The sequence below is a fragment of the Myotis daubentonii genome, chromosome 1 (assembly GCF_963259705.1).
Source record: "Myotis daubentonii chromosome 1, mMyoDau2.1, whole genome shotgun sequence".
NCBI lineage: Eukaryota > Metazoa > Chordata > Mammalia > Chiroptera > Vespertilionidae > Myotis > Myotis daubentonii.
Window position 1 is genome coordinate 155,816,411 of NC_081840.1, and position 14,193 is coordinate 155,830,603.

The 14,193-nt window shown below is 38.4% G+C and overlaps 1 protein-coding gene across 2 annotated transcripts in view; it reads left to right on the plus strand.

Moving 5' to 3' along the window:
* The window catches only part of NET1 (neuroepithelial cell transforming 1), a 71,156-nt gene that overhangs the window by 45,108 nt on the left and 11,855 nt on the right, over window positions 1-14,193 (plus strand). Inside the window, exon 1 of one of the 2 annotated variants that reach the window (XM_059663273.1) lies at window positions 13,222-13,487. The exons of the other annotated variant lie outside the window; for it this stretch is intronic. Coding sequence (XP_059519256.1) covers window positions 13,395-13,487 — 93 coding nt within the window. The 5' untranslated portion in view covers window positions 13,222-13,394. Of the gene's footprint in view, window positions 1-13,221; window positions 13,488-14,193 lie in introns of those variants that run through there. 2 annotated transcript variants of the gene reach the window in all.

Below are 14,193 nucleotides of genomic sequence, written 5' to 3' on the forward strand. Positions count from 1 at the left end.
AACCGGTTTGGCTCAGTGGATAGAGCGTCGGCTTGCGGACTGAAAGGTCCCAGGTTCGATTCTGGTCAAGGGCATGTACCTGGGTTGCAGCCACATCCCCAGTAAGAGGTGTGCAGGAGGCAGCTGATCGATGTTTCTCTCTCATCGATGTTTCTAAAACTCTATCTCTCTCCCTTCCTCTCTGTAAAAAATCAATAAAATATATTTTTTTAAAAAAATAAATAAAATATTTACTTAGAAAAAGTTTGCTGACCGTTCTTTCAGAATTGAGTGAATTCAGAGGAAATGTTCATGGATACCATATTCCCTGAGTGATTTGAATGTGCATATCAGTTTGTTTGCAATCTTTATACTTTAAAGTTAGTTTGAATGGAGATGAGATCCATGCCTCACATTTTCTTTCCTTGAATTTATTAAATATATTACTCCATTGTTTTCTGGCATAAAGAGCCAGTCTTGAAAAGTTGGCTTGTTTTGTCTTCCCTCCCTGCTCTTTATACTTAGTTTGGATTTTTTTTTTTAACTCATCTTCCTTTTATCTCATTTTTCTCTTAATGTGTTAGTCATTGGTTTTTTTCCTTATCCTAAAATAATTTTTTTTTATTTTTAATTTTTAGTTATATCACCTTTCTCTGTTCACCTAATTTCTGAGTTTTATGTTCTTTCATAGCTTCTGTAATTTTCTTTATGCTATATAATAGCTTTATGCTACTTCACAGAATAATGATTCTTTTCTGTTGCTCACTTTTTAAGGCCTGTATTTCCTGTAATTTTAGGCCAAGATAGCCTGTTTTCAGCTTCATAACTCTAGAGCTCTCTCTTATATTGTTTTCACCAAATGATTTTTAAAAATTCATTCCCCCAGCCTGGCTGGTGTGGCTCAGTTGGAGCATCATCCCATGCACCGAAAGATGGAAGGTTTGATTCCAGATCAGGGATAAAATAAATAAGCCCTGCCCTGTGGCTCAGCAGATAGAGCATTGGTATGCTCACAGAAAGGTCTCAGGTTCTATTATCGGTCAAGGGCATATACTGAGTTGCAGGTTTGATCTCCAGTCCCAGTTGGGGCTCATGCAGGAGGCAACCAATTGTCTCTCTCACATTGGTGTTGCTCTCCCCGCCTCCCCTTCCTTTCCTTCTACTCTCTCTAAAAAGCAATGAAAAGAATATCCTTGGGTGAGGATTAAAATAAATAAGTAAATAAACAAATAAATATTCATCCTTGTGCTTTCTGAGATCGTTCCTTTCTGCTCCCTTCTCTTTTATCGGGACTTTTTCTTGTCTTTGCTGTTATTGCCCTCTTCTGCTCAATTTGGATCCTAATCCTAGCAGTTTTTCTCATAGCAGTGTTAGTTTTGAGAATATAAATGTTCCAGATTGCTTCAACACCTATAAACCCCTTATATAGCAGTGTTCTTGCCCTCAGCCTAAGAATTTGATCCTTAGTGTCCTTTCCATGTTAGACCACTGTTCTCAGACTAGCATGCCATTGTTGGGGTTCCCCTGTTCTCTGGGCCATTAGAGAAGCCCATTTGCCTTACTTTTGCTTCTTTGTGCACAAAGACTGATACCATGTGGGTGCATAGCTGAATATCACTAAAAAAGGTTTTGGAGGAAACATTGTCTTTTCATTTTGTTGTAGATTAGGTTTTCTGTTTTGTTACGCTAGTTGCTCTATCTGCTTTTTTTTCTTCTTTAAAGAGTGAAGACCTGTCAAAGATCCTATGTAATAAAAGGCTAATATGCAAATCAACTGAATGGTGGGATGACTGGTTGCTGTGATATGCACTGACCACCAGGGGGCAGACGCTCAACGCAGGAGCTGCCCCCTGATGGTCAGTGCACTTCCACAAAGGGAGTGCCGCTTAGCCAGAAGCCAGCCTGGCTCACGGTGAGCGCAGCCTGGGCTGAGCGACTCCCTCCCCCCCCCCCACACACACACACACATGAGGGCACAAATTTTGTGCACCAGACTTCTAGTTTAATATATTAATGAGTGAACTGACAGAATAGTAAAGCTGGTTAAAGGACTGTAGGAAACAGTGTTTACTTGGGCTGCTAGCACACCAGGCTCTACTGTTCAAACAGCAAGTATTTCCTGCCTTGGAAAGCATAGCCTAGCTTCAGACCCTTAGGGACTTCATTGCAATCCTCTTCCTGGCCTTGCTGGAGACAGCATACAGCATCCTTGTCTACCATAGATACCTCAACATGAGCAGCAGAGCACCTTGCACCACAGAATTTCCATTTGGAAATGCAGTATATGCTTCCTCCAACAGGTAGAGTTCTACCAAGTACCATGCCCCTTTCTTAATACTAGAGCATGCAAAATGCAGTAACTTGTCCTTTACCTTAGAGGGGAGATTCCAGGCCTGGTGTGCTAGTAGCCTTGCATTTTCCTGGCATGCATTTGACTTCCTATCGTGTCCAGAATATTTGCCATTTCCTGTTCACCAAGTCCTGTTAGTATGATGTCATCAGTATATTAGACTAACATTACTCTCTGTGGATATAAAAGTCCATGTGGACACTCTGGGACAGAGAACAGAAAGTTAATAGCCTCAGGATATGAAATACAGATTGCTGTCCTTCTCGTGTAAAAGCTAACTACTTTTGGTCCTCCTTATTAATAGGAATTGAAAAGAACACAGGGGCCAGATCCTAGCTATATACCAAATGCTGGAGGATGTATTGATCTGTTCCAGTAAAGGTTCTACATCTTGCACAATAGCAGAGATTAAAGTTTAAGTTAGGCGAAACCAAGATGGCGGCATAGGTAAACACCTGAAATTGCTGCCTCGCACAACCACTTCAAAAATACAACTAAAAGACAAAACGGACATCATCCAGAACCACAGGAAGACTGGCTGAGTGGAAATTCTACAACTAGAAGGAAAGAGAAAAGCACACTGAGACTCAGAGGAGGTGCGGAAGTAAAGTGCAGAGGTACGGAGGCTCGCGCAGAAAGGGCTGGCAACTGAAGACGCGGTTGTCTTTTTCAGTCAGGAGGGAGACACACGCTCCTGCTCTGAACTCCAGTTCCTGGCGAGTCTGTGGGGACCCAGACTCATACGGGGAGAAACTGGACTGTCTGGCATTGGGCAGAACTTGAGTGTGGCTTTCTCTCAGAGGTGCTTGCAGCTATTACCACAGGACACTGAGACCCGGGGCCTCTTAGGGCAGGGCTGAGGATCAGTCATAGCTGTTTGCTCCGCTCTCTTGATTCCCTGAGACCCCGCCCCACCCAAGCTGTGCGCAGAGGCTTTTGCATATGAATGACCTGGCCCTTTGCTATCTAAAATTACCTAACAAACTGCAAATGGGTCAGAGAGACCCAGAACATCCAAAAGAAGGCCCAAGGCCCCACAGCAGCTTGCATTGCTTCACAGCTGGGCCTCATCTGGGCACCTCCAAATCCCAAACAAGAGGAATCTGCAGATCTCTCCGTAGTTTCTGCTGGGTAGCCTCAGGCAGAGGCTAAATTAGCACCTCCTTAGAGATCCAAGTGCCAGTGTACCCAGTGGTCAGAGTGGGACCATCCAGATTACAACTCCTCAGATCCATAAGGGACACACTCAGTAGGCAGACTCAGTGAGCACCAAAGCCCCACTGAAGCAAGACTTGCTCCATAAGGGTGTCTCCAGGACAGAAGTTCTCCCACCATAGACACAGCTGATTCTCACAGCCAATTGGCCTGGAGGTCAATTCTTCCCAGTGATACCAACTACAATCAAGGCTTAACTACAACAAGATTGTGCACATAGCCCACAAAGGGGTGCACCAAGAGTGTCCACCTCAGGTAATTGGGGAGGCTGAGCTAATAGGCCCTATAGGACACCTAGCACAGAAAGCCACCTTGTCAACACAGGGAAGCAGCCAAAATGCGGAGACAAAGAAACAGGACACAAATGACAGAAATGAAGAAAAGCAAACTATTGGATATAGAGTTCAAAACCACGGTTATAAGGTTTTTCAAGAATTTTCTAGAAACCACCGATAAATTTAGTGAGACCCTCAATAAATCTGCTGAGACCCTCGAGGTTATGAAAAAGGACCAAATAGAAATTAAGCATACACTGACTGAAATAAAGAATATTATACAACAGCAGACTAGAGGATCACAAGAATCAAGTCAAAGATTTGAAATATGAAGAAGTAAAAAACACCCAACCAGAAAAGAAAAAAGAATCCAAAAATATGAAGATAGTGTAAGGAGCCTCTGGGACAACTTCAAGTGAACCAACACCTGAATTATAGGGATGCCAGAAGAAGAAAGAGAGCAAGATATTGAAAACCTATTTGAAGAATAATGACAGAAAACTTCCCCTACCTGGTGAAAGAAATAGACTTACAAGTCCAGGAAGCGCAGAGAACCCCAAACAAAAGGAATCCAAAGAGGACCACACCAAGACACATCATAATTAAAATGCCAAGAGCAAAAGATAAAGAGAATCTTAAAAGCAGCAAGAGAAAAACAGTTACCTACAAGGGAGTACCCATAAGACTGTCAGCTGATTTCTCAACAGAAACAATGCAGGCCAGGAGGGAGTGGCAAGAAATATTCAAAGTGATGAATAGCAAGAACCTACAACCAAGATTACTTTACCCAGCAAAGCTATTATTCAGAATTGAAGGTCAGATAAAGAGCTTCACAGATAAGAAAAAGCTAAAGGAGTTCATCACCACCAAACCAGTATTATATGAAATGCTGAAAGGTATTCTTTAAGAAGAGGAAGAAGAAAAAGGTAAAGATAAAAATTATGAACAATAAGTACATATCTATCAACAAGTGAATCTAAAAATCAAGTGAATAAAAAATCTGATGAACAGAATAAACTGGTGAATATAATAGAATCAGGGGCATAGGAAGGGAGTGGACTGACAATTCTCAGAGGGAAAGGGGTGTGGGGGTGCAGGAAGAGACTGGACAAAAATCGTACACCTATGGATGAGGACGTGGGGGGCGGGGTAAGGGCAGAGGGTGGGGTGGGAACCGGGTGGAGGGGAGCTATGGGGGGGGGGGGGAGAACAACTGTAACAATCTGAACAATAAAGATTTAATTAAAAAAATAAAAAATTAAAAAAAGATTTTAAAAAAGTTTAAGTTTATAGTAGTTCACTGTTAGTCATCATAATCCCTCTCATTGTAGAAGACATACAGATTAATTGAATGGAGATGCAGTGGAGACTACCAATCCTGCTTGCTGTAACTTTGATGACAATCTCTGTATTTTCTCTTACTGTGCAATTGTGCTTCTATTTATTATCTTGGCCCAGGTCTAGGGGATAAAATTTCAGGGGCTACCACTTGGCCCTTCCAGTCATAATGACTTTGAGAATTTTATAAAGGTTACCAGCTGCTTTTTCAAGATTTTTAAAGCAATTAACAAAGCCAACCAACTCTACAATTCTTACAATTACTATTGTCTCTGTGTTGTTCATTTGCCACCACTGCTACAAATGCCATTACTTCACCTCTCCATCTGTATCCAATCCATATCTGTAGTTGTTATCACCATTTACCATGAGTCACCTAGTTCCAGAATCCCATGCTGTTTGTGTGATCACTAGGGCTAGCCTCAGTGTCAGTGTCTTAACCAGGATTCCCTCCAGAAATCAGGGCCTGAGTAGTTTATGCAAGTGTCAATAATTAACATGGTCACCACTGGATACAACTGAAGCTTGATCTTGCTGGGACCTTCTGTAGAGCTGTGTAAAATACACTGCAGAATTTTCTTCTCAAGGGACTGAACAAGGAGCTTTTATCCACCAGCTACATTAGACAACAGTTACCCCATTGGCTATTTCTTTTTAATTTTTTTTATTGATTAAGTTATTACATATGTATCCTTATACCCACGTTACGCTCAAACCCCCCCACCCCCCAATTCATGCACTCACCCCCCTGTTGTCTGTGTCCATTGGTTAGGCCTATATGCTTGCATATAAGTCCTTTGGTTGATCTCTTCCCCTTACCCCCACCCTCCCCTACCTTCCCTCTGAGGTTTGACAGTCTGATCGATGCTTCTCTGTCTCTGGATCTATTTTTGTTCATCAGTTTATGTTGTTCATTATATTCCACAAATGAGTGGGATCATGTGGTATTTATCTTTCACTTACTGGCTTATTTCCCTTAGCATAATGCTCTCCAGTTCCATCCATGCTGTTGCAAATGGTAAGAACTCCTTTACCGCAGCATAGTATTCCATTGTGTAGATGTACCAGTTTTTTAATCCACTCGTCTGCTGATGGGCATTTAGGCTGTTTCCAGATCTTAGCTATGGTGAATTGTGCTGCTATGAACAAAGGGGTGCATGTGTCCTTTCTAATTGGTGTTTCTAGTTTCTTGGGATATATTCCTAGAAGTGGGATCATGGGCCAAATGGGAGTTCCATTTTTTGAGGAAACTCCATACTGTTCTCCACAGTGGCTGCACCAGTCTGCATTCCCATCAGCAGTGCACGAGGGTTCCTTTTTCTCCACATCCTTGCCAGCACTTGTCATTTGTTGATTTGTTGATGATAGCCATTCTGACAGGTGTGAGATGGTACTGCATTGTCATTTTGATTTGCATCTCTTGGATGATTAATGACTTTGAATATGTTTTCATATGTCTTTTGGCCTTCTGTCTTCTTTCGAAAAGTGTCTGTCTATTTAGGTCTGTTGCCCATTTTTTGACTTGGTTGTTTATCTTCCTTTTGTTAAGTTGTATGAGTTCCCTGTAAATGTTGGAGATTAAACTCTTATCAGTGATAACATTTGCAAATATGTTCTCCATACAGTGGGCTTTCTTGTTTTGTTGATGGTTTCCTTTGCTGTGCAAAAGCTTTTTATTTTGACGTAGTCCCATTTGTTTATTTTCTCTTTAGTTTCCATTGCCCTAGGAGAAGTATCAGTGAAGAAATTGCTTCGGCATATGTCTGAGATTTTGCTGCCTGTGGATTCTAGTATTTTTATGGTTTCCCGTCTTATGTTTAAGACCTTTATCCATTTTGAGTTTATTTTAGTGTATGGTGTAAGTTGGTGGTCTAGTTTCATTTTTTTGCATGTATCTGTCCAATTTTCCCAACACCATTTATTAAAGAGGCTGTCTTGACTCCATTGTATGTTCATGCCGCCTTTGTCGAATATTAATTGAGCATAGAGGTTTGGGTCAATTTCTGGGTTCTCTATTCTATTCCATTAATCTATATGTCTGTTCTTGTGTCAGTACCAGGCTGTTTTGAGAACAGTGGCTTTGTAATACAGCTTGATATCTGGTATCGAGATCCCACCTACTTTGTTCTTCTTCCTCTGGATTGCTGGACTCCATAAAAAAATCACTAGACTTAATAAATGAATTCAGCAATGTAGCAGGATACAAAATTAATGCCAAGAAATCTATGACATTTCTATACACCAATAATGAACTTACAGAAAGAGAGACTAAAAAAGCAATCCCATTTACCATCACACCAAAAAAATTAAGATACCTAGGAATAAACTTGACTAAGGAGGTAAAAGACCTGTACGTGGAAAACTACAGGACACTGAAAAAGGAGATAGAGGAAGACATAAACAGATGCAAGAACATACCGTGTTCATAGATTGGTAGAATCAACATCATCAAGATGTCCATATTGCCCAAAGCAATCTATAGATTCAATGCACTCCCCATTAAAATACCAACGGCATATTTCACAGGCCCATTGGCTATTAATTCCACACACTTCCAGGCTGCACATGTTAAAGGCCACACTGGCATCGGAGAAACCCAGGGTGGAAAGCAAGAGATACATGTTGCAGCTGAGGCAAGTTGTCCTGGAGCTGGTAGCTGCTGGAGCAACAACTGACTGAAGTAAAGAGTGGGCTACGAAAATAGGAGGCTGAGCACTGGCCTTACCTTAGTTTCAAGGGGAAGTCTCACTCAACACCCTGTTACATGAACATAAGTGATTTTACGTTATTATACTGGAAATTACTGTTATCCTGTGTACTTGAGGTAAAAAGTCACCACTAACAGCCAGCACCACTACCCCATTTTCTTTGCTATTTGTATTAAAATTGTAAAAAGAACCATGTTTTCAGTAATATCAGACTTCTTAGTCTTCATCTATTCTTTTTGTAGTCTTTTTTAGTATTTAATTTACCTGAATTATCGTTTCCCAAACCAAATTCTTAGTAAAGCTTGGAAACAATCAAATTTTTATTCTAGATGATTTCTAAAAACTCAAATCCACATATTAACTTTATCACATCTTCTTTGATGTTGTTGTTTTAACTCATTACTAGATAGTTTGGAACACTGGTTTCTAAAAAGTTCTATTTTGTTAATATTTCAATCAGTGCTCCTTTTTTTAAGTAAGATTTGAAATTCTATTTTTAACTAACCTATTTTAAGTGAGATACATAGTAGTTATTTGTATCTTTACCTCTAGTGTTTTAAAGTGGAACATAGTTTTCTTATATTTAGAAAAAGTGCTTAAAATATTTATTGTGAACTTGTGGAATCTTTTTATACACTTGTATATATTTTTAAATATATGTTTAATTTATTAATATAAAACATGAGAAGTACACAAGGGCTGAAAATACAAATTTTACTGTCATCGATATTTCTCTACAGAATAAAAAGATCATTTATGTATTCCTCTATATAAGATCCTTAAAAACAATGACAAAGTTGAAAAAAGCAGGTTGGCAGTTGCATTTCACATTATCACATGTAGAGGGCAGCAGAGAGCTTAGATTTAGTTTTCTCTACCTATCATGGCTTTCCTAGCTTAATTTCTAATTACTTGTTCCAGACAAAAGTAAATGGAAACAAGTAATAATATCTAGACTAAAAAAAAAGCAAAGGTTATTCTTCAGTTCTCATTTGTTTCTAAATTCCAGAAGTCTAATTTTACATTAAAGGGAGAAAAAAGTTAAGTACAGCATAACAATTCTTTTTCTTTGGAAAGGGGAAACAATGTTATCTTTCTCCTTAATCATTTTTTAGGAAAGAAAGCATCAACAGGCCCATAAAGCAGAACAGGCTATAATTAAACCTGGTCTTTGGAAACCAGATTTACCCAAAACTTGATATCCTTTACAAAGCTGCATTATTTTTAGATAACTCAGGTTTCAGTTTATAAATTCTAGATTTTCTACATACATAGAAGACACATAACCAGTCTTCTTCAAGTATGTCATTTGTAGAAAGTTTTATAAATAATTACTATTAATAATATGATCATTACATAAATCATCAATTGAAATAGGATCTTTTCTAAAACTTAAGCAGCTGGAACTATTTTATCTTTTTACTTACCTGCCTTGATATACAAAGGATAGAGAGTAGATAATCTCTCAACTTTTGGGGAGTTTCCTTCTCTATAAAATGCTGGTAAGTTATTCACAAACATTGGCCTGAGACTAAGAGACCAAGGTTTTAAATCTAGCTCTGCCCCTGATTCACAGCATGACAGTGAGCACTAAGCATGCACCCAACATATACTAAAGGTGTTACATTTAGTGACTTCTCTGGAAGTCACTATATTCTAATATGAGTTGAATAGACCAGATTTGGACCTATTCAGCCATTGATTAATCATGCAACTTTGGACAAGTTTCTTAAACTTTCTGAATCTGGTTTTGTCACCTGCAAAATGGAGGTAATAATACATATTTTATAAAGCTGGTTAAATAAGATAGCATGCATAAAGTTTCTAGCACAGAGTAAAAACTCAAATTTCCCGTTTCTTTTTCACGATATCTTTCAAGTTCCTCCTAAGAAAACTGAAGAGGATGGGTTAACAATCTCAAAGGACCTTTCCAGCCCTCTGATTTTCATTGAGTATTATTAGAGTCAAGACTGTCGCAAGCCCATCACTCAGAGTACTAATTGAACATGCCGTGTTCATTGTTGCTTTTTTTGATGCTATCTACGATTGTCTATATTTAGTCCATAAACCTGAACATTCCAAATGAAAATATGATTTTAGAGTTGGTGAGCCAGGATTTTTGTGCTGTGACTATCCCTATTAGACTTTATTTGGATTCTGTAAGCTTTTCATTTTTATATATATATAAAGACTTCTACTTTTACCTCATGGGTCCTCAACTACAAGAGAGAAATGAGAGATATCTCTTCCTCTCATTATCTTGGCCTTACCTGTATCAGAACTGTATAGAAGAACATAGTTTGGAGAAAGACATTAGGTAAGAGACCCATGAGAATGCCCCAGAAGTTTCTTTCCTCTCACTGTTCATAGCTCTTTATTCCTTTATGAAGCTAAGTAGTCATAAAGTATTGACCTTACATTTTTGAACTGAAGAAACTAACTGAATCAGACTGCTGGGTTCTAATCTACTTTCTTACTATCTCTAAGGGCTTGGGCACATCAGTGTTCTTACCTATAAAATTAGGGATCTGGATTTCATTATCTCTAAGGTGATCCCACTTTAAAACTATATAGAACTATCTTCTACAAACAGTCAACCATTCTTAAGGCCAACCACATTACGTATAGCTCAGGTGTGACTGGGTAATAAATGAGAGATGATGAAATACAACCAATCACCATTACTTTTTTTAAAAAAGTCTCAATACACCCTAGCCTATTTGGCTGAGTGGATAGAGTGTCGGCCTGTGGACCGAAGGGTCCCAGGTTTGATTCTGGTCAAGGGCACGTACCTCGGTTGCAGACTCCTCTGCAGTTTGGACCCTGATTGGGGCTCTTACAGGAGGCAACCAATCAATGTGTTTCTCTCACATTGATATTTCTCTCTGTCTTTCCTTCTCTCTTCCACTCTCTCTAAAAATCAATGGAAAAATATCCTCAGGTGAGGATTTAAAAAAAAAGCCTCAATACAGAAAGATGAATTATTAGCATCATCTTGAATACAAAACACATTGGTGTTTACAGAAGAGCAGTGTTGGCTCTTCCTGCAAGAAGTAACATTGTCCTGCAAACCTTAGTAAATTGTTTTGTATAGATTGTCATCATGAATAGTCTATGCCCACTTTATTGTTTTGTTTTATTTTGATAGGTTGACGTTCTATCCACTGAGCCAAACCAGCGAGGGCTATGCCCACTATTTATTTGCTCTATTCACTCTTCAACCTCTGTAATCTTCTGTCTTTATTTCAATGAACTAGCACACTTGAAATCCTGATTAAACTTATCAATTAAACTAAATCCATGAATCTTTTCTTACTCTTCTTAACCTTTTTGCTGTAATTAATACTTTTTCTCCCCTTGGCATCTTGCTTTGTTTCTTTCTGACTGCTCCTTTTGCAAATTTCTTCTTCCCTTAGCATTTCTCCAAAGTTAGATCTTTGGACCCCTGTTCTTTTTGTCCAGATTTTCTCTCCCAGGTGTTTCATTCACTCCCAAAACTTCAACTCTGATTTCTTTGTGTCTGACTCCCCAGTCTAAATCTATCCTCTGACCTCTTCCAAGTCCTTGCCAAGCATTTCCAAGCACTAGGTCAGTATTTTCAATTGCATGTTCTTCCACCACCTCAGACTCATCTAAAATGATACTCAGAATTTTCTTTCAAAGCTCATTCCTCCATATTTCTTTATTTGCATTAACAGTTACCCCTCTGAACTTGAAAATCATAGGCATCTTAGACTTCTCGCATATGTTGTCTCTTGCATATAGTTTCCTACCTTATACAGAGTTCTTGATACCTGTGACTTTTGCATTGTTTCCAGTCATCTTTAAAACCATCTTCAACACCACTTTACAACATAACTCATTTATCTCTCACATCTGCTCAATAAAACCCTCTGCTCCTTTGTCTTTATCCATAGCCCGTGACCTCGCACTGAATTCATTTTGTTCCTTTGAGAAAGCCTTGCACTCTTCCCTTGCTCGGACCTATGAAAGACATAACATGGCCTTCAAGGCATGAAATAACATCTTAAAGCCTCTTCCCTATCATCTTTCCTCATCTCAGCTCAGAAACCTACTAGGAGTGGTTTCTCCTTCTGAACTCCTGTAACACTTACTAGCTATATAGGTTATTCTCGAATTGTCAGAAGCTGTCTTATATTAGTTAACTCTTCGTGTGCCCTACCTTTACACAGTGGCCTATTAGCACTTTAGGATTAGATATGAAACCTGTTTTTTGTACCACCCTCATTATCTAGAATAATGTCTTCTACACGGTAGATTTTTCAGATTTCTCTGCTCCTAATAAATCCTAAGAATGGAAGTATTTTTGCAGATTACCAGCAGTGTGCCTCCCATAGTTAGGATAAAAATCCTGCATTTCAAAATAGAATACAGTACTTTATGTTAAAGAAGAAAATCAGTTTCATAGCAGGACTACCAAACCAACAGAAATAGTGTTCTTCCAGAGAAGAAAGGATTGACTAGAAATTTAGAGACTGTCACTAGTATGTGACCTCACTTCAACTCTGTGAACTTCATTTCTTCAGCTGTAAAATGCAAGACTTTTTATGTAGATTTTTGACCCTATTAGGACTATATCAAGGTTAATTCAGAATAGAGAAGGACCCTGTTACACATTTTTAGAACAGAAATCACCTTTTGTGTATTTGTTATAAAAATCTATTACACAGAAATCAAAATTTTAAAACAAAGAAAAAGTATCTGCCTTTAAGTCTTAAGAAATACTGAACTTTAAACTGTGAGATAGCCCAATTATACTTCACATTTATTTCAAGAACGGAGTGACCTGAAGTGTGCCTACTGCACTTACTCTGTTAGTCTGAAGAAAACTTGGTGGGAACCAGTTTCTAAAGACTTACATAATTTTACAATTGTGAATATACTTATACTTAAGTAAAATAAAGGCAAGGTCCCAGGATAATTAGGCTTTCCTTCAGTATATACACTTATTTAATTCTGAATTATTATTTTCTTAAAGTTGTCAACTTGCCCATACTAAATTTTTTTCTAGGCAATAGGGTTTTATAGAAAAAGGATTCCTGTCTATGACTAAGTACTAGAGTAAGTAACCTAAATAAGCAATTAATTTCCCTTTGGGAGTGCTTTTAAATCAGGAAAAGCCTTACATTAACCCAGTTTCCTTTTCCCTTCTGGTCTTAATGTAGACATTCCAAAACTCTTGATAAAGAGCTTTCTCTTGCACAGTGAAAAATGAGAAGCCTAGGTGTGCCCAGCTGTCAGTTAGCTGTAGTCACGTGTCTGTTAGGTGCCCGCCCACTGGAGCCTGGTCCGAAGCAAGCCCCTCCCACAGAGCCTTGAGTTCTGTGTGCTTTTTCACTGCTGCTCCCAGAGGCAGTTAGCTCCACCACAAGGAAGAGGCATGGGCAAATGGCTGCCAAGGGTGGCTGAGCACTCAGAAGAAAAGCCTGTGTGTCTGAGTAGTGCTTGGTTATAGGGCGACTTGGATGTGGATTAACTCTAAGGATTTTAAGGGATACTTGGTGAAGCATGGTGGCTCATGATGAGATTGGCGGTCTCCTACCTATTAAAAGGACTATACGAGTCCTAGATGTGAATAATCAGTCCTTCAGAGAGCCAGAGGTAAGACTTTTAGAGAAAAATTAAGCCAAAAGGATGTCTTCTAATTCCACAGAACTTTAAGATTTTTAATAATTTTTAAACAGTATAATTTTAAAGTTAACTTTTGATCTTGCTGAGTGTTAAAATGCAAGTTTGAAATGTGTTCAGGAACTTTGGTAAAGTTTAGGTAGGAACTATGTTATAGTTAGGTTTATACATAGCATAGTATGAGTGTATGCAAACTTGAAACAGAAAAAGATTTTAAGTGTTATGCTGCTCAATTTGGTAAAATTGGTCACATTTCTAATGCTTATTAAATAGTTACTATTTTTTTAACTTACATTTATGTTATCTAGTTTTAGAAACTACTTTATGGAATAAATAAGACTCCTCTGCCAACTAGTGAACAAGCTGCAACTAAAATGCGATCTGATCTAGTGCTGGTTTTTATTTTTCTTGCCACATCTAATAAGTTAATTGTATGCAACTTTTTTTTCTTTAGAAAGAAAAATATGTTAAAATATTTAAACCAGTGAATTATTATTTAGCTACAGCCACCCTCCTGGCTTTAATTGTTTGAAGTCAGTGTGGTTTTTAGAAATCTGTATGAACATTTATCAAAATAAGTTGTGATTTTTATGCTATTTTATTTAATGTTGACAGTTGATTTAATATCATATGAGTATTCCACTTATACTACAGAATACAGTATATTTAATGTTTCTGT